We start from the raw sequence: 19,906 nt of genomic DNA, 5'->3' as shown, positions 1-19,906 counted from the left end.
CAAATTTTACCAATGAATATTCCCAGTGACATTCTGCACTATGTACAAAATTAATATCCTTTGATTGGCAACAAGGGCATAATAATAACCGCCATCCATAAAAACCTTGACCAATTTAATTTTGAATCTACAATAAAAGGCATTGCAAGACGAATCTCAAAACCTGACTAAATTTGAAATATGATGCTTAGGAAGAATAGGTACTTTTACATGTTTATATGCTTCTATAACTAAAATTATATTTATTTTGTACTCTTCCTATTGAACTACCAAGACATTTCATGAGCTGAATATCTCACTTTGTTTGGGCAGAACATAAACCACGCATACCTGGCACAATACTCTCAAGGAACAGATGTTAAGGCTCGAAGATGTTTACGATTACTATATGGCTACACGTCTCCCAACTAGCTCGATTTTGGAGGTCTGAAATACAAGAACTCTGCGTCCATCTAGAGAATCACTTAGCATCTATGATCAACTAAATCCTTACTTTTAATTCCTTTGTGGAATATTCCTGTGCCTTCTTGCCCTTTCCGACTGACCCACATGGTATTAAAAGCCTGGAAACAGATCCAGAAGCAATCAAAAAACCTTAAAGAGGTTGTCTCGCGAAAGCAAGTGGGGTTATACACTTCTGTATGGCCATATTAATGCACTTTGTAATATACATCGTGCATTAAATATGAGCCATACAGAAGTTATTCACTTACCTGCTCCGTTGCTAGCGTCCCCGTCGCCATGGTTCCGTCTAATTTCGGTGTCTTCTTGCTTTTTTAGACGCGCTGGCGCTGTGTGGTCTTCTGCCTTCGGCTCCGCTCGGCAGCATCTGCGTTTTGGCTCCGCCCCCTTGTACGCGCCATTGCGTAGCTCTGCCCCATGACGTGTGCCGGTTCCAGCCTCCTGATTGGCTGGAATCGGCACGTGGCGGGGGCGGAGCTACGTGATGACGCGTACAAGGGGCGGAGCCAAAACACAGATGCTGCCGAGCGGAGCCGAAGGGAGAGGACCACACAGCGCCAGCGCGTCTAAAAAAGCAAGAAGACACCGAAATTAGACGGAACCATGGCGACGGGGACGCTAGCAACGGAGCAGGTAAGTGAATAACTTCTGTATGGCTCATATTTAATGCACGATGTATATTACAAAGTGCATTAATATGGCCATACAGAAGTGTATAACCCCACTTGATTTCGCGAGACAACCCCTTTAAGGAGTCCTCCCGAGAGATTATATACCCCTGGATGTGCTACAACCTGCTACCCCGTACCTGAAGATCTCCAGGTGGGTTTCGCTGGGTATCTCTATACTCACTAAATTATTGTATGCAGACTTTTATGCCATATGAGCAGTTACCATCCTGTTATCAATTGACTGTAGGAGGCTACTACAAATACAACATTTCTTAAGACATTCCTAAACTCGCCAACCCAAGCATATTTAAGATATTGTTAAAACTCCATCTTTAGCATTGGTAAACAGTGGCTCACATATTATTCCATCGAAATTTCAAATATTGTGATGCAAATTATTAGCATGATCAAATCTTGTTATATGGAGCCATTGGAAAAGCTTAGACATCCCCAATATAGGAGAGGCTGATCAACCAAATGTATGGTTTCTGAAAACATGCTTGACTGCAATACCTGGAACACCGGGATGTCCAGCAACCACTGTGTTTTGGGATGAGTGCAACTTTTTTGTCTCTGTAGCAAACAACTGGGCCACTTTTTTCTATATAAAACATTTCTGCACCTTCAACTATAGTAATTTCTTAATACCTGGGAGTTCCTTACTTTTTCCCTCGATTTTCTGTTAATTGGTTAATTGTTCTACAACTTTCCATGTTATAAAGCACGCCATATTTTATTTTTAAGAACAGTGACTCATTACGAATGTATAATTGCTCTTGGTACGTGAATAATAATCACTAAGCATGTCAATTAAAAACGTAATAAATACTATTGCAACAAAAAAAAGGAATTGCTATTTTTCTTTCGTTCGCTTCACAAAATTTTTTTTTAAAAAAGCAATCCATGGCGTCCCTGTTCCACTGAGCCCAGAGATTTGCCTATTTGGAATATTAGATGAAGAAAGTTGGCAACACCATAAAAAGATTTTTCTGAGGGAATCATTGTTCCTTGCTAAAAAAACGATTGCACTGTGGTGGACGGATCGTAAGAACCCCTCACTCTCAATGTGGAGAAAGCTGGTCAATTCGGTGGTGCCATATAATTATATAGTCTACAAGGGACGTAAGTGTCCTGAGAAATTTGAGAAAATGTGGGGTTTGTGGTGTGAATCCCCCCTCACGTTATATTCACCACAATTAATGTCTTCATCTATTCTGGAGCTCAGACGTGCTCCCCAGTGGATACACGTTCTGGAGCGGGACCTTTGGCCTCTGAAATTTGGCTTTTGTGTATCTGATCAGGCTTTAAAGAATTAATTTGCTATTTATGATGTACCAGGGTGACTGAACCTCCCTACCAATCTAATTATACAGGGATGTGTACTATTTACGCGCTGCACCTGTCTATGACTTTGTTTTTCTATGCTACTTAATTTTCAATAAAAAGAGTTTTAAAAAAAAAAGCAATCCATAAGTCATGTCCCTTAAAAATGTTACCAATAAAAACTACAACTCTTCCTGCAAAAAACAAGACCTCAGAGAACACTACTGCCGGAATTAAATTAATATGCTACGGATCCTAGAATGCGGCAATGCACATTTTTTATTATTTTTTTTTAAAGAAAAACAATTGACAAAGTTTTTATTGTGCAAAATTAGCAAAGAAAAAAAATCTATATAAATTTGGTATCGCAGTAATTGTGCTGATCGAGATGAGGACTTATTCTTGGAGAATGCTTGAAAAACAAAATCCCAAAGCAACGGCAGAATTTCTGGACATGTTTTCCATCTCCCCCCAAAAATGTAATAAAAGATAAATACTACATTATATGTATCCCAAAGTGGTGCCACTAAAATATACAAACTGCCCCAAGAAAACAAGCCCTCATACAGCTACGTCAATATGTTTTGGCTCTTGCAATGCGACAATTGAAATTGCTTGGTTTTAAAGGCACAAAATAGGCTGATCACAAAGGGGTTAAGTAGACGAAATGCAGAAATTAGGAGGAAGTAAAAAACTACATCAATGAGTTCATTGCCTCTAGCAAATAAGATATAACTTAAGATACTGCATGCTAGCCATAAGTACCTACTAACAATGGCAGTACAGACAGTGCAGAGCGGCACAGGACATCCCGGAACCACCGTCAGCCTTCTAGTTAACATATGTGCATACCAAGATTATTATGTCATTTACAAAGCCGTTTCCTACATGTCACAATATTTTCCACTGCTGCAAGGGGTCCTAATGAATAATGCTTAATTACTATAGCCTGTGGCGCAGTCATTGCACTGTGATTAATAAAAAACTTTTCATGGAAGTGAAGGCATGAATTGAAAATTGCTAAACATATTGTTTTAAACATGAAAGACAAAGGAGGGGCAGAAGGAAATCCTTTGGTTTTCTTCTTCAAGTCATTTAATGTAGTCAAGCATAAAAGTTCCACTACAGTGAGCACATTTCATTTAGACTCGGCCTTCATTGAGATTGTCAGGTGAGGGAGAGCCAACATGTTTAATTCCCTTAATTTCCACACCTTCTACTACTGCTCTGCTTTACTATGTACTAAGAGATCTATTTCTCGGTCTATGTTCCTTTATACCTACTGTATACATCTAGCTGCAAACTAAATGTATTCATACAGCATATTTAGTCCAAATTGTGCTAAGCAAAAATAAACACTTGATATGTAGAGTGTTTAATAATATACTATAGACTTTAGGGGAGCTTTTACACAAAGCAATTATCGTTTAAAAAAAAAAACTCAAAAAGTAAAAAAGAAAAAAAAAATTGCTGGATCATTCAGATTTGAACGATGAGCCTTCAGTTTAGACGCAGCCAACGATGAACGCTATTTAATTCGCTCATTGTATGCACGCATAAAAATCATTGGCTCGTTCGCTTTAAACACCGATCGATCAGTCATTCTCATTCACTGGTACAGTGGAATTAAAAAAGAATGGCAAAAGCAATGGAACATATAAATGAAGTTCTTCTACTTCCTCCTTAATCCACTTTTGGCTTTGGCTTAAAAACACTACACGTGTCACTAGCACAGGAGTTAAAAAAAAAAAAGAAAATTATAAAGCAAATTTATGAAATCGGTCTAAAAAAGAAAACAGTCTTTGTTTCCCATAGCAACCACTCACAGAGCAGCTTTCATTTCTCAAGAGCACTATGAGGAATAAAAGCTGAGCTATGATTGGTTGCTAGGGGTAACAGTTTTTCTTTTAGACAGTTTCATCTCTCTGTGTGTCTTTCTGTTAAGCTATAAGGTCATCCACAAGATACAAAAAAAATTCCCATGCAAGTTAACCTGCGGTGCAGTTTTTAAACCTGCAGCATGCCAATTTATATTGCGGATCTCTGTTTGGATTTCACCCTTTGCAATGCAAGTGGTCTAATCTGCAGCGTTTCCACATGAAATTCCCCTGTGGATCTACAGCATGTGAACTTACTCTTTTTTTGACCTAGGCTTTCTTTTGGAAAGTACAGGTCTTCTGATAGGGAGACACTCCTTTTATCATGCATTTAAAAAAAAAAAAGTTTTTTCTCTGAGCCATAGTATGTTATACAGCACAAACCTTTATATATGCTCAGAAAACATTCATTTTAGTTTTGCCCAATTAATTGGCCACTGTACGGTAAATGTTGACCACCAAAACCCTGTAACACTATTAGATTACATATGCGTTCTACCAATGAAATATATACACATACACCTTTGGTAGAACACATGCTGGAGAGTAGACTTCATATGTATGGAATACTGGCTTGTATATACTTTTGGATTAGCGGTTCAAAGTTCCTTTGATTTTATTTTTAATGATTCGATATTGGAGATCCTATAAAATGGAAGGCACCCTTCTCCCCATCATTTTAGGGTTGCAGGAGGAATCTAACATGTGAAGATGTACGTTTCCGGTTTTTGAGTTTTGCAGTCCTGCCAGATATAAATGCTCTCCTGGCAGCTGTGCAGCTCTCCTTTTTGGCACTATATTCACTAAAGTCTGCCGCTGTATTCTTTCAATTGTGTTCATTATTCACTAAATAGGATGGATTACAAAACAAGCGTGAATGGATCAAACAGAAAAACATCATTGTCTCATTAAGTGATGCGTGTCCTCTCATCTCTTGCCGATCGCTCGCCTTTCATCTTTTTTGCAGTAAATTATGAATCTCACAGACTACATCATAAAAAGCAGAGGGCCATTCTGGGTATTAATAAAGACCTGAATTATTCTGTAGCATTGTACTGGTTCATGAATGTCTTGAAAAATGCATGGAGAGAAAGAACCTTTGAGAAAGTACCTATTGCTGGAATACAGCAGTGCCTAAACGCAAAGAATCTGTCTTGCAAGTACAAATATGATGAGGTCTGTATAATTTTAACCTGTTGGCCCACTTTTTCTACATCAGATCCAATAACAACTTGATTATTTGGGCACAGAGTAGAGTGAGCTAATAATGAGAGCCTTGTATGACCAGACACCCCTAACTGTTGCTCTGATATCTACAACATGCATCATCAAGAGGTCTTAATGTCTCACATGCGGTGGTGTCAATTATTCATCGACCCATCAATGGTTGGTTTTAAATCAGACTTCCGATGACTAGAATATTAAGACATCAGTAGGTGTGTCATAGGGTATAGAATAAAATCTCAATGGAAGCGTAATATGAGGACTGCAATACAAAGGGGTTGTACAAAGTTTAACACTTAAACCCTATTAACAGGAAAACAGGGAAGTGCTTTATTGATGGGGGTCCAAGTGGTGGTACCCCTATCGATCACCAGAATTGGAGTCCAATTTACCTCTAAATGAATGGAGCACTTGTCAAAAATGCATACTGCTACTTCTTTTATCTCAATGGGACTGTTGGAGATAGCAAAGTACAAGTGCTAAAATATCTCCAGCAGTCCTACAGAGCTCAATTGAACAGCAGCTCGAACATTGCTCCATTCAACCTCCTTGCTGTGAGAGGTATAGTGACAATGAATAAGTGACACTGGATTCCCGCTTTCATAATTGGTGGGGTTCACTGCGGTGGGACCCCCAGTGATCAGATATCACCCATCTTTGTGGATAGGTGATAAATGTTTATTCTAGGAATAACCTTTTGATAATGGCCCCAAAATCCCTTGTAGTTAAAGAGGTAAAGCTCATCTCTACAGATTCACTTTAATAGATATTGTAGGACATGCATATCACTGGGTTAAGTTCAAGCCTATAGAATCAAAAAGGGAGCGAATTGAGTGCTCTATGCTTTTCGGTTTCTTCAGTCTTTACACTTGTTTTTAATACATGGCCAAGTAGAAATACATTACTGCAACTTTTACCTCCTCCCTACTGATACCAGACCTTCAGGTATTGTATTTTTGGCTTTTTCAGTGAATATGTGTTTTTTTTTCTTTTTCCTCACCTCTGTGATTTTATGTAATTTATTGTGAGTTAGCGTAGGTACTGACGGAAGCGGTGTGACCTCGACGCGGTCCGTCAGCCTATGCGTTTTGGCCAAAATGCAGTACCAACACCCGCATTTTATTAGTATGCATTAGTATCTTTGTATGTAGTTTGCTAGTTGGTGGGGGAGCCCAAGATGTCAGCCAGTGTGGCCCACCTTGGAGATACAGGGCAACCCGCTGTCATATCAGCCAGGGTTGATATCCTGTATGGTGGGTCACCACCCATCTATGGCTGACATCTTTGGTATCGTTCACATGTGCAGGCTATTAGTATATGCAGTCACTCCTCCCCAAACTGGGCTGGGATGAGTGGGTGACTGCATATTAGCCTGCCAGGAACAAGCTGCTCCTCCACACATTATTGTCTGGCTGACTACATATCTTCAGGGCTTAAGGCCATTGCGCCTGCCCTACGGCGATTGTGCCGGTGGCGATTGTGCCTGCCTTATGGCGATCGTGCCTATGGCGACCGTGTCTGCTTCGCAGACCTTCGGGTATTGTATTTTTGGCTTTTTCAGTGAATATGTGTTTTTTTTTTCTTTTTCCTCACCTCTGTGATTTCCCTACTGATACCAGGTACAAGAGCAGACCGACAGAGTGAGAAAGAAAGCAAAAAGAACTTGAATAATTTAGCCAAATAGGGAATACCAAGCTGCCTGTATGTCTGTGGATGGAACTTGTGAGTTAATAAAGTCCAGCAGCTACAAGCAAAGAGTAAATGCACTTTTACAAGAGGCGATAATTGAGCACATATTTTTTTTATGTTAATTAAAACCAGTGACAAATATTCCAATTTACTAAATCGGTTTTATTTTCTGATTCTAGATTTTTAAAATTCTGTTTTCTGTAAATAACTTTCATGGCTGCCATCTTCTTTTGCTGCAGTTAACAGCAATTAGAGATATGTTTTTACAGCTGCCTCATTGTCTGCCATAGACACGAAAAGGAGCAACAAATCTGTGACGTGTAAATACCCATAAAGGCTTATGCCCACGACCGGCGTGCGATACGCCCACGGATTTACGCTGCGGGAGTACCGCGATTCTAAACAATTGAGTGCCTGTGAGTGATAGCGGAACTCCGCGGTCTCCATTAATGCTATATTATGGGAGACCTTCTGCAGCGTAAATCCACGGCAAATAGAACATGCCGCGATTTATTTCCCGCTGCAAAAATCTGCGGCAGAATTCAGCAAATGAGCATTGGCAAGCAGAAAGCTATTATGTTCAATAGAACGCGGCAGATGTTTCCTTCATCCCCGCGAGGAGCAAAGAATCACCTGCCACAGCTGTGGCAGACAATCGCAATGTTCTTCCATTGTTTTCAATGGGACCAGCACTTCTGCAGCCCCATTGAAAGCAATGGGCTGCTGCAAGCCCTGCAGGGATTTTCGGGAAAGGGCTTTAAATATAAGCCCTTCCCTGAAAGTCATCCCTAGAATGTATTAAAAAATGTAAAAAAATATACTCGCCTCTCCTCAGCTGCCAGGGCTCAGGCGCGTCCAGCCCATCTTCTCCCTGCACTACTCTGAAGCGCTTTCAGTAGGCGGGAATTTAAAATCCCTGACTGCTGAAAGAGCTGTATCTGATTGGCTGAGCGCTCAGCCAATCACAGGCAGCTCTCGGCCATGCATTGAACGACACCTGAGTGTTGCCTGTGATTGGTCACAGCACTCAGCCAATCACAGGCAGTGCTTGGCCATTCATTAAATTATATGAATTGTGCTGTCACAGTGTTCAATGACAAGGGGACTCCAGTCGGGAATATTTATAGGCAGCGGCGGAGAGGGAAGTGTGTGTATGTATATATAGATTTTAGTTTTTTTTTACACTAAAAGGGATGTTTTTCAGGGAAGAGCTTATACTTGAAGCTCTTCCCAGAAAGTCAATTCAGGGGAGACGGCAGACCATTGCCGGCACTAACAGGGCTCCATTGAAGGCAATGCACGGACCTTCATACACGCATGTTTTTGCGCATACAGTGGTGCGCACCTATGTGCACACTCGCTTGTGTGAAGCCACCCTAAGAGTGTAATCAAGAGAGGAAAGGGAAAAATTGTCAAATGTAATGTGTACTAGTCGGCTTGTAGGAACCGCGACCATGAATAGGCTACAGATCCATGGTGTTTATAATATTAGCGAATAAAGAAAAAAGTTACAAGGAAAATTCTGCATCACCAATGGCTGAGCTTACAAAGAGAACACAAAAAAAGCTGCACATGAGAATCTGAAACCCTTTTTTTCCTCGCTAGAGACACAGCTTGATACGAATTAAACTTTTATCAACAAGGTGAATGTTAGAGTATTTCAACTAACAAGAGTACAAGGAAGTACGGATGTTGTCAAAAAAGGTCACTAGTCAAATACTTTCAGGATATAGAATATTATATGCATATGAATGTTATCCATAGCTGGTCTTCTCTGTGCGTATTACAATGTATTTTCACTCTTACCAGATAAATCGGAGCTCTCAATACGTTTCAAGTCTGCATCCACCCAAAACAGCTTTCCCAACTTGTTGTCAACCACCAGAGCAACAGGCCTGATTAGACCAGTGGTGAAGAGGACTTCTCGCTCTGTCCCGTCTAAGGCTGCACGCTCTATTTTTGGGGATCTTTCTTGCATGTTTGTGAAATACATATATCTAAAAGTATAAAAAAGAGGTATAACTAACATAATTAAAACATATCTTATAATTTAGCCACCAAGAGAAAATTAGAATACAGTTATTCTCTAAAATGAATAACTAAAATGTAAAAATAATTTACAGATTCTTCTAACAGAGAGATTACGCTTTATCGACATCGCTGTTGGGAGACCAATTGGAGCCTCCAGAGCTGATCCAGGGCATAATCCCAGCCAAAATGGGAAAATGCCAGACAGGATGACGGAAACCTGATGGACTCAATTACAGCCAATGGGATCCACTGGGTGCCGTTCCTTTCTAGCAGTTCCTGAATGTTACTTAATCTTCCTGATCCTATAATGGAACAGGAAAACAATCTCCAAACGCTGGTGTGAAAAATCCTTACGGTATATGTTCACATGGAACAGATTTACTGCAGAATGTCTGCAGCAGACATTCTGAAGAAGATCAGCACCTGAAAGCCTGCATCAAAACCCACAGCATTTGATGCAGATTTTGACATGTTTTTATGTGGATTTTGATGCAGAATTCAACTACTCATGTAGGAGAGTCGGATTCTGCATTGCATCTGGTGCTAAAATTGACACGCCACTGATTTCAATTCTTATATGCCTGACAATCATCCTCTGTTAAGGGACTATAAGTCAATGAGTCTGCAGTCGTGTATTGGTCTACAGACTTGTTTATCAGCGTGCACTATATTTGGGGAGTCTGTAGCGCCCACCACACATGCAAAAGTTTTAGCCTGCAATGTCATACCCTTAGTCCTTTTGGCCAATAGTCTACATTGTGAGGGAGCAGCGATTTATTCTTCAGCCCTCCATTTTTGAAAGTTTCCAGAGGCCAGTGCTTGGAGACAAAATTAGGACCAAGCCTAGAACACATATTTTTCATAGCAAATAGCTAGGAGTCTGCAGCTTTGACTGTGTGTAGAGAAGTCTGACAGTCTACAGACTGGTCCATGGTCTATTGCCTGGTTTCAGGAGTAAAGAATAGGTTTTCCCCTGCAGATTATTCCTGCTTGTAGCAAACAGTATCTGTGAATAGATAACTAAATGTCTGTTCTTCCGGAAACGTTCATGTGTTGAAATGTCAAATTTTGTTAATAAAAATATTCACCATTCCCACTTTGGTAATATTGGTGCATTTTATTAAGTTTTTTTTCTTTAATTATATGAAGAAAGCAATTAGCTTTCATTAATGTTTAAGAAATTCATCTTAATAACGGATATTAAAATGTACAAAGCTTTCTGTGGTTTGCAAAGTTGTTTATAAGAAAGCCAAATATTTTTTTTCCTTCATCTGCTTAGTCTTAATGTTGAGTGAATCATAATATTTTCTCCCCAAATCACAGAGCCAACCAAAATGCCTGATGAATTCTCTGAACATATGTTTGACAAACCCATCTGTAGTTCTTCGCCAGCTGTGTTACACATGGTTCCCATTTTGCCTGCTTGTTTGTCTTCAGGGAATTTACTGGCAGAACATATTTAAAAAAAAAAAATAATATGGCAAGTTCCTTACATCCCATCCTGTCAGGCCGAACAAACATAACCAGACATGTAACAGACTACAAGGAGGCCCTCAATATGATCACATGTTCAAGTGTCTGCTGGCATGAAGATTACATGATGGCCTGTTACTTGATACAGAAAAATGCCAATTTTCCTAGTTGCATCCCATCAAAAGTTACTAAAGGGGTTTTCCAGTGGAATACTATTGATGACCTATCATCAGGATAGCTCATCAATAGTTGATCGGCCACAGTCTGTCGCTCGGGACCCTGATTGATCAGCTGAGCGGGTGCATGCCATCAGCGCTGCAAAACACTAAGGGCGGAGCGAAAGCCTCCGTGACGACCTGCGTGTAGTGGGCAGCGCATTAAAAAAAAAAAAATACCCAGCCTGCATAATCATTTTTTTAATTAAATAGACCAGTTAAAGCCCTTTAAAAAAGGGGCTGACTAGTTTAGAAAACCCATTTTAAATACCCGACTACTGAATTTTGCCTAATTGTGCTCAGGATCCTAGTCTATTAGTTTGTAATCTGATAAAGCAACTGGAAAACTATTGAAGGCCTTCAATAATATCTCGTAAAGTAAAGAAAAAAAAAAGTTTTCACCACTTTAATGCATTCATTCTGTTTGAATCCTAAAATCAAAAACTTTACCCTCTTTCTGCATTCAAAGCAATAGCCCTTGGCTTGTCATGGTCTCCACGTAAAACAGTGCCGATGTATTCTCCGGTTATCCTGTTAACGTTGATGCTGTTGGTGGCCTCACATGTCCAGTACAGGGTGCGGCTGTATACATCTATGCTCAAGTCATGCGGCTGTTTTTCTAGCGTTTGGCTCTGGTTCGGAGTGGACACTAACACAAGAGGCTATAGAGAAAAAAAAACAGAGGATTACTACGTCAGCAAATAAGCAGATAAATGCACGAAAACAAAGCGGTATATTTACCAAAGATTTACGTGCGGTTTCAAGGTCCAAAAGCATAACTTGTAACAGTGCTTCACACCTACCTTGTGCCAGGTTTAATGCTGGCCTTAGGCAGCGGTAGCGCATTTCGGCCCCCTCACACAACAGGGGCAGGGTGCAATTGAAAACTGCTACTATTTAGCTTCGCTCCTAAGATTTAACAATGTATATATGCCAGTTTTTAGGTCGAATGTGATACTTATAAAGCCCCCTATGTCCCTTTTTCCAAACACATTCACATTAATGTAGAGGTGCATTACATGCATGAAGTCCTGTGGCCAGAACTTTAAAGCTAGTTATAACCTCATTGCCTCGCCTGACCTGTCCAGCACCAACTGTCCAGAAACAAGTGTCTTATGCTGTCGAATGATGCAGTTATACAGCGCAGTTCGACAGAGCAGGAGACAGGTAACATCCGCTACTGTCCAAAGCTGGAGGAAAATACTCTCCTCTTTGCACTGATCTCCATCACTACCCTCCTTTCAAGCCTTAACACTTTCTTCCAACGCCCAGCCCCAACACACTCCATCCACATCAGCCCCTTCCTCCTCTCCTACCCATGAATGGCTCCCATGCACTTTTCAACTTCCTTAGATGCCTCCAACCCCCCATACTGCCAAGAAACACCTCAGCCACCCACACAAATTCCCTAACCATGCGCACATCCTCGCCACCCTGCTCCTCCTAGCCGCACGGGACATATCCCCCAACCCAGGCCCACCCCGTACTGCTCTCTACCAAAATGCCCCCACTGCCCCATTCAAATGCGCCCTATGGAACTCTAAATCCGCATGCAACAAACACCCAACTATCCATGACCTCTTCCCCACCAAACACTTTAACCTGCTCACCCTCACGGAAACCTGGATACAGCAGTCCGATTCTACCTCCCCTGCTGCATTGTCCTATGATGGCCTGCAGTTCTCCCATACCCCCAGATCGGAAGACAGGCACGGCGGAGGAGTAGGCATCATCCTCTCGCCTAACTGTACCTTCCAGGTCATTCCCTTAGCTCCCTCGCTTACCTTCCAGTCCTTCGAAGTCCACACCCTGCGACTCTTCCGCCCACACTGCCCCTGTGTGTCGCAGTTCTTTACCGGCCCCCAGGTCCAACCCGCTTGTTCCTAGACCATTTTGCCACCTGGCTCCCCCACTTCCTATCCTGTGAAATCCCAACCCTCATCCTTGGCGATTTTAACATCCCTACTAACGACCCCAGCTCCTCATCTGCCTCCGGGCTTTTAACACTTACCTCATCCCTCAGCTTGTCACTAATCTCTGACTCCCCCACTCACAGAGATGGCAACACTCTCGATTTAGTCTTCCTCCATCTCTGCTCTGCCTCTCACTTTACTAACTCCCCCCTTCCACTCTCAGATCACAACCTTCTCTGTTTCTCCATCAGGCACCCTAGCAGCTCTCCTGACCCTATCCTATCTATCACACCTCTAGGAACCTCCAGTCTGTTCGCACCCAACAGTTTGCCAAGACCATTCATTACTCCCTGTCCCCCATCTCCCTCCTCCCCTGCCCTAACCTGGCAGCCGAACACTACCACACCACCCTCAGCAGAGCCCTCGATGAAGCAGCACCACCCTTAACCCGTGCCGTCAACCGCAGACCACGGCAACCTTGGCTCACGTCCCAAACGCGCTTCATCCGGCGGTGCTCTAGGTGTGCTGAGCGGCTGTGGAGAAAATTAAAGCTGCCCGCAGACTTTCTCCACTTCAAATTCATGCTTAAAACTTATAACCTAGCCCTTCACCATGCCAAACAAGTTTATTTCACCTCCCTTGTCTCCTCACTATCCCAAAACCTCAAACAACTCTTCGAGACCTTCCACTCCCTCCACAGCCCCAAAGAACAGGCCCCTGTGACAGACCTGACTGCTGGAGAACTAGCTGCCTATTTCAAAGAAGAAAAAAAATCGACAACCTCTGAAAAGAAATCTATGAAAACTGCATAGCTAGCCCCCAATCCCAGTTTCCTCAGCACTGCCTCCAGCACTTACTCACTTTCTACATTAGAACCAACGACAGAGGAAGAAGTCTCCAGCCTCCTTCTTGCTGCCCGCCCCACCAACGACCCTCTCACCTCCTCCGGTCCCTTTCCCCAGCTCACTACAATCTGCAACCTCTCCCTAACCTCTGGCACTTTCCCCTCGTCTTTTAAACACTCCATCATATCCCCTCTGCTCAAAAAAACAACCCTGGACCCGACTGATGCTGCCAACTACCGACCCATCTCAAACCTCCCCTTCATTTCCAAATTACTAGAACGCCTGGTGTACTCCCGCCTTACAGGCTTTCTCTCTAACAACTCACTCTTCCACCCCCTAAAGTCTGGTTTCCGCTCTCTACACTCAACCGAAACTGCCCTCACAAAAGTATCAAATGACCTGATGACGGCAAAGTCGAGAGGTGACTACTCCCTACTAATCCTCCTTGACCTGTCTGCTGCATTTGACACTGTCGACCATGACCTCCTTCTCACTATGCTCCGCTCTATTGGTCTAAAGGACACTGCTCTCTCCTGGTTCTCCTCCTACCTCTCTGACCACTCTTTCAGTGTCTCCTTTGCTGGTTCTATCTCCACTTCCTCTCGCTGTTGTGGTACCCCAGGGCTCGGTCCTTGGTCCCTTTCTCTTCTGTCTATACTGCCCCAATTGCACAAACCATCCACAAATTCGGCCTCCAATACCATCTCTATGCTAACGACAGCCAACTATACACCTCCTCTTGTGAGATCTCTGAACCATTCCTCCAAAATATCACCGACTGTCTGTCCGCTGCCTCTAACAGTATGTCCTCCCTTTTTCTCAAACTTAACCTCCCTCATCCACTCCGGACTTGACTACTGCAACTCGCTACTCATTGACCTCCCCCGCACCAGACTCGCTCCACTCCAATACATACTAAATGCGGCAGCTAGGCTCATTTTTCTATCCAGCCGTTACTCAGATGCCTCTGCACTATGCAAGTCGCTGCATTGGGTATCCACTGCAGAACTAAATTTAAATTCCCCAACCTCACCCAAAAAAGCTCTGCATGGCGCCGCACCACCATACATTACCTCCCTCCTGTCAGTACACCACCCAGTCTGCTCACTCCGATCCGCTAACACACTCAGGCTAAACACCCCTGTAATACGAATCTCACATGCTCGCCTCCAGGACTTCACCAGAGCAGCACCCATCCTCTGGAATGCTCTAACCCAAGGCATCCGGACAATTCGCGAGGCACGAAATTTCAGATATGCCTTAAAAACGCACCTCTTCAGGGAAGTCTACCAAATCCCCTGACCTAGTCACCTGCCCCACCCTATGGCTCCCCACACCTTTCACCCTGCCTATTGCATACAACCTCTACCCGTGTCCCTCCTTACCGCCCCACCCTGTTTGGCTTCTAATAGATTTCCACATGAAATCCCCTACTGCCTGTGTTCCCATTGCCTCGCTCCTCCCCACCCCATTTGTTTCAAAATGAATGTACCTCACATTGTAATTGTTGTATTGTTTTGCATTTATCCCATGCCTGAAAGCGCTGCGAAATAAGTTGGCGCTAAACAAATAAAAATTATTATTGTATTGTGTATGGTTGTTCACCACGTTCCACAATAAATAAAACCTCCCTAATTTTTACTGAAAAAACAACCCACTACTTTGACTTTGATTTTTAGGCCATTATCAGAAATCTGTAAAAAAAATAACGGTCTACCAAAAAATATCAATAAAAAGTTTAGCTGCAAACGCTAATTTTAGTATCGCTGCCACACACTTAAAATATGTTCTTATGTTACTTTGCCATTTTTATCATTCAGCTCCTTTGGTATGAACGCAAGAGGAGATAACTTGGCCTCCATCCCAAAGAGAAGTGTCCTTGACCTCAAATGTATTACTGGGCCCTCAATGATTGAGCACAATAGAAGGTGAAATTAAACAGATAAGAAGCCTGTACAATTGCCAAGGCTGGAGGTCTAATAGTTACACTTTACTTACAGATTATACTTTGCTTTTGACAAACTGGTATGATCTCTGAATGATATAATTGGCTATATTAGATTTTCTTTTAGGTTGGTTCTTTTAGATCTTTCTCCTCAGACTAATCATGGCCTGATGTTGCGCTTATTAACTTGCGATTTTCCCACGAATGCGAGTTTTAATCCCGCTGTGGCTGTAAGGATCGCAGAGTTTTTCTTATTGTTTTCAATGGGGAAATATTGCATCACACCACGTGCACCTAGCACAAGGTGCGATGCTGCTGTCAACCCCATTGAAAACAATGGGCGATGCGAGGGAACGCCCAAAGATAAGACGTGCCGTGATTTGTTTCCCACATTACGATGTGGGAAAAAAAAAGATTGCTTATGTATATGACCCCATTCAAAAGAATGGGGTTCATATTCGTGCAAGACTTTCTTGGCCGTGTGAAAATGTCCTTAGATTATGCTCTAAAGGAATCTCCTAGCTGCTGACTCAAATATGCATGCTAATCTGGAAGTCAGAGGTGGGAAGTATAAGCCAAATATTTCTTAAACGCAGCACTGGGCAATCAATTTAATATAAATAATTTGTCATTGGGGGTTGTCGGCAATTCAATTTCTAAACATTGCAAAATTGGTTTTATGTAGTATGGCAAGTGCTACATCCCACACACTCTTGCCCCTTCCATAGCAGCGCACTGACATTGCCGATGGTGGGGTGCATACTGTGCTCAGCAGTACTGGTAGGAAGAAAGCAGCTCAGCAGCTTTTTAGTTGCTTCACGCAACCCAGGCCACATTGGTTAGATGTGTGATCATGTCCCTGACACACACTGCACAGCTAAGTATATCCATACTATACAATACTTCCATCTGTGGCATATACATGCATGAACTTTATAGTATAACCCATATAGTGTCTGGGGAAAAAGTAAGTCGTGGTTACTTTAGAGGATCCGAGGAATAAAATACGTATACATATAAGGGAGCGTTAGATTCTCCTTAGGTTGCATGTACCGATGTCCCTCTGCAGAATGTGCCACCCCTCCCACTCTCCTCACTTAGGACCAAAAGAATGCTCGTGCAACAATTCACGCTAGTACGACACCGGGAAGTTACATTACATAGGGGTGCACTTACCTTTTCAATTAGCATTGAATAATCTAGTTGTGACCACTTTACTTTTCCTATTTAGAACCTAAAGAAGGCTTGTGCCAAATTTCACGATTCTACGCCCGAGAAGTTAGATTACATAAGGATGCAAAAGTATTGGTTACTTTTGCAATTAGCATTGGTAACCCCATTACTTTTCTTATTTAGAAACTAAAGAATGCTTGTGCCAAATTTCACACTTGTACAACACTGGGTAGTTACATTACATAGGCGTGCACTTACTTTTGCACTTCGCATTGAATAATCGAGTAGTGACCCCTTTACTTTTCCTATTTAGGACCTTAAGAATGGTTGTGCCAAATTTCATGTTTGTAGGACACCGGGAGGTTAGAGAATTAGAATAGGTACATTACAAAGGGGTGCCAATACTTTTGCAATTATTATTAAAAAATTGATTTGTGACCCCTTTACTTTTCCTATGTAGGACCTAAAGAATGCTCGTGCCAAATTTCACGCTTGTACGATGCCAGGAAGTTACATTACAATGGGGTGCCAATACTTTTGCAATTAGCATTGAATAACTGAGTTGTGACCCCTTTACTTAGAGAATTAGTGGTGAGTCAGTTAGTCAGTGAGTCAGGGCTTTCACCTTTATTTATATAGATTAGTGATGGCAGCTATATTTAATGAACAGTATGGATAGGATAATATTGTAAATAGACGTTGTCTGGATGGGGACATATGATATAAAACCTCTATATACTGCTCAGCATTGATAGTGCCTTTTAAGATTTGTAAGCTGCCAATGCCACAGGCACTAACGCATCCCAATACCATCAGAGATGCAGACTTTTGAGCTGTGTGCCGATAAGCTGGATGGTCCCTCTGCTCTCAGGTTCGGGGGACCTGATGTCTGTGGATTCCAAGAAGAATTTCACATTTTGAGTCTTCTGACCACAGAACAGTTTCCCATTTTGCCCAAGTTCATTTTAACCCCTTAAGGACCAGACTCTTTTCTTATTTAGGAACTAAAGAACGCTTGTGCCAAATTGCACACTTGTACAACACCGGGAACTTACATTACATAGGGGTGCACTTGCTTTTGCACTTAGCATAATAAGCTACAGGCTGTAAGTATAGTCAGGAGGATGAGCTGTGATCTCCTCTATTATAACTGTAACAGAGCAATGTGATCATCAGTAACAGTTAGCATCTGTGTCCGCCTCCAAAAACATTTTTTTGTAGCTTGTTATGCTGGTGTATGCTGTTGAATGAATCAAAGACTGAAATTTGCTAATTTCAAAAAGTATAACCCCCAAGTAGGTTTGAGCTGGTCAGAATTCATATCCCATGAACATTTGAGGAGAAAGAAAGCAGGAGTTTCAGATAGAAGGAACTAACACTAGCTCAGTGACAAATATGTAGCTATCCACTCCTTATATAACAAAAAAAAAAGGTCCCCAAAGTAGATCTTTAAAAGTATTAAAGTGTATGCCCACATTTACGCAACATACTTCACCACTGTACAATCACATTCATTTAGCAATTCCCCAATACAATAGACCCAATTTACTAATGCCATCTAATATTTAGATTGCGTTAGGAGGAGGAAGCTACAACTGGTGAAAATAAGTATGAGGTTTTCCCACCACATCCCTGTTCTTTGGTAATGCCTGGTTTAAAAAAAAAGTCATCTTTTGAGTGATAATTGTTGTGTGCATTAACACAGCAAGGTGATTGCTCAAAATTCGCTTAAATGGCAGTTTGATTGACAGTTTTGAGCGATCACTTTGTGCTCCGAGCAGGGTATACAGAAGACGAGTGGCCGCTTGTATACTCCTGCTGTCTTCATGGAGCGCACAGGTGGTATACAGCTGTGCTCTCAGTGTGGGGTATGCAGAACACAGCTGGAGCGCTGTGTTCTTCATACTCCGGCTGTGTTCATGGAGTGCACAGCTGGTATACGGCTGAGCGCTCCAAGCGGGGAATACAGAAAACAGCTGGAGCGCTATCTTCTTCATACTCTGGCTGTGTTCTGTGAGCAGGATACTAGCTGAAACAATAGTATCAGCGGTATCCTGCTGTGAACTCAGCGCGCGGCACTGATAAGGCTCATGGGTCTCTTTCAGCATGCTGAAAGACAATGATGAACGGCTCATTAACAAAAACTGCACAATATCCGTGCGGTTAGACCCAACGATTCTTGCTCAGAAGACGGCTTTGAGCGATTTTTGAGTGAGAATCATTGGGTCTAAATGGACCTTAAGAGATTAGGGATAAACTATTCCCCCACCCTGTCTATAATTTGCATTTGACAGATCAACAAAAGTACACTCTTTTCAAAGCATTTTTGAAGTGTCTAGCAAGGCACAAACATTTGTTCTTTTTTGGTGCAAATCCATAATCAATTTGTGCAAATTGATTTGCACCAAAAAGATGCAGCATCTATAGTAAATGAGGGACAATGTAATTTCAATGCACTTGCTAGGTTACAAAGCAAATTACTGCCAGTCCTGCTAGCAAATGTTTACACTCCATGTAAGGCCTTTTCTTTTTACATACAAAATTTTATAACAGCCTAAATCCCGTTATGCAACTGCAGAGATAAAATGCAGCCCTCAATCAGTGTAACTCACCTTTACCTAAATTTTAAGTAATTCTCTATGCAGTGGCAAAAAATAAATGAAGTTTCCATCAGAGGTCCTACGCTGAAGGAGGGTTTTTGTAATCAATTGAGCTGAACGGTAGAAGACACAGTAACATAGTAACAGTTCGTAAGGCTGAATGAAGACAATGTCCATCTAGTCCAGCCTGTTTATCCTCCTGTGTTGTTGAGGATGGCAAAAACCCCCAAGAGCAGAAGCCAATTAGCTCTTTTAGGGAATAAATTCCTTCCCGACTCCCTAATGGCAATCAGACTGTTCCCTGGATCAACCCCTAATAGTTCCAACCTGCTTGTATACCCGGATTGACAATTAATCTTAGATTTATAGCCTATAATATCCTTCCTCTCCAGAAAGACATCAAGTCCCCTTTTAAACTCCTCTAAGTATACGTAGGTTGCAACTGTATGGCTGCATGCTTTATCC

The 19,906-nt window shown here is 42.0% G+C and overlaps 1 protein-coding gene across 1 annotated transcript in view; it reads right to left on the bottom strand.

Annotated features, from left to right (window-relative positions):
• Window positions 1-19,906, bottom strand: part of LRP5 (LDL receptor related protein 5) — a 168,366-nt gene that overhangs the window by 19,677 nt on the left and 128,783 nt on the right. The window contains exons 14-15 of the mRNA XM_066584175.1: window positions 11,416-11,627; window positions 9,053-9,243 (exon numbers count right to left, since the gene is read on the bottom strand). Coding sequence (XP_066440272.1) covers window positions 9,053-9,243; window positions 11,416-11,627 — 403 coding nt within the window. The remainder of the gene's footprint in view (window positions 1-9,052; window positions 9,244-11,415; window positions 11,628-19,906) is intronic.

Source organism: Eleutherodactylus coqui, chromosome 11, assembly GCF_035609145.1.
Source record: "Eleutherodactylus coqui strain aEleCoq1 chromosome 11, aEleCoq1.hap1, whole genome shotgun sequence".
Taxonomy (NCBI): Eukaryota; Metazoa; Chordata; class Amphibia; order Anura; family Eleutherodactylidae; genus Eleutherodactylus; species Eleutherodactylus coqui.
Note: the sequence above shows the minus strand (reverse complement) of the source record. Positions and strands in the feature narration are given on the sequence as shown.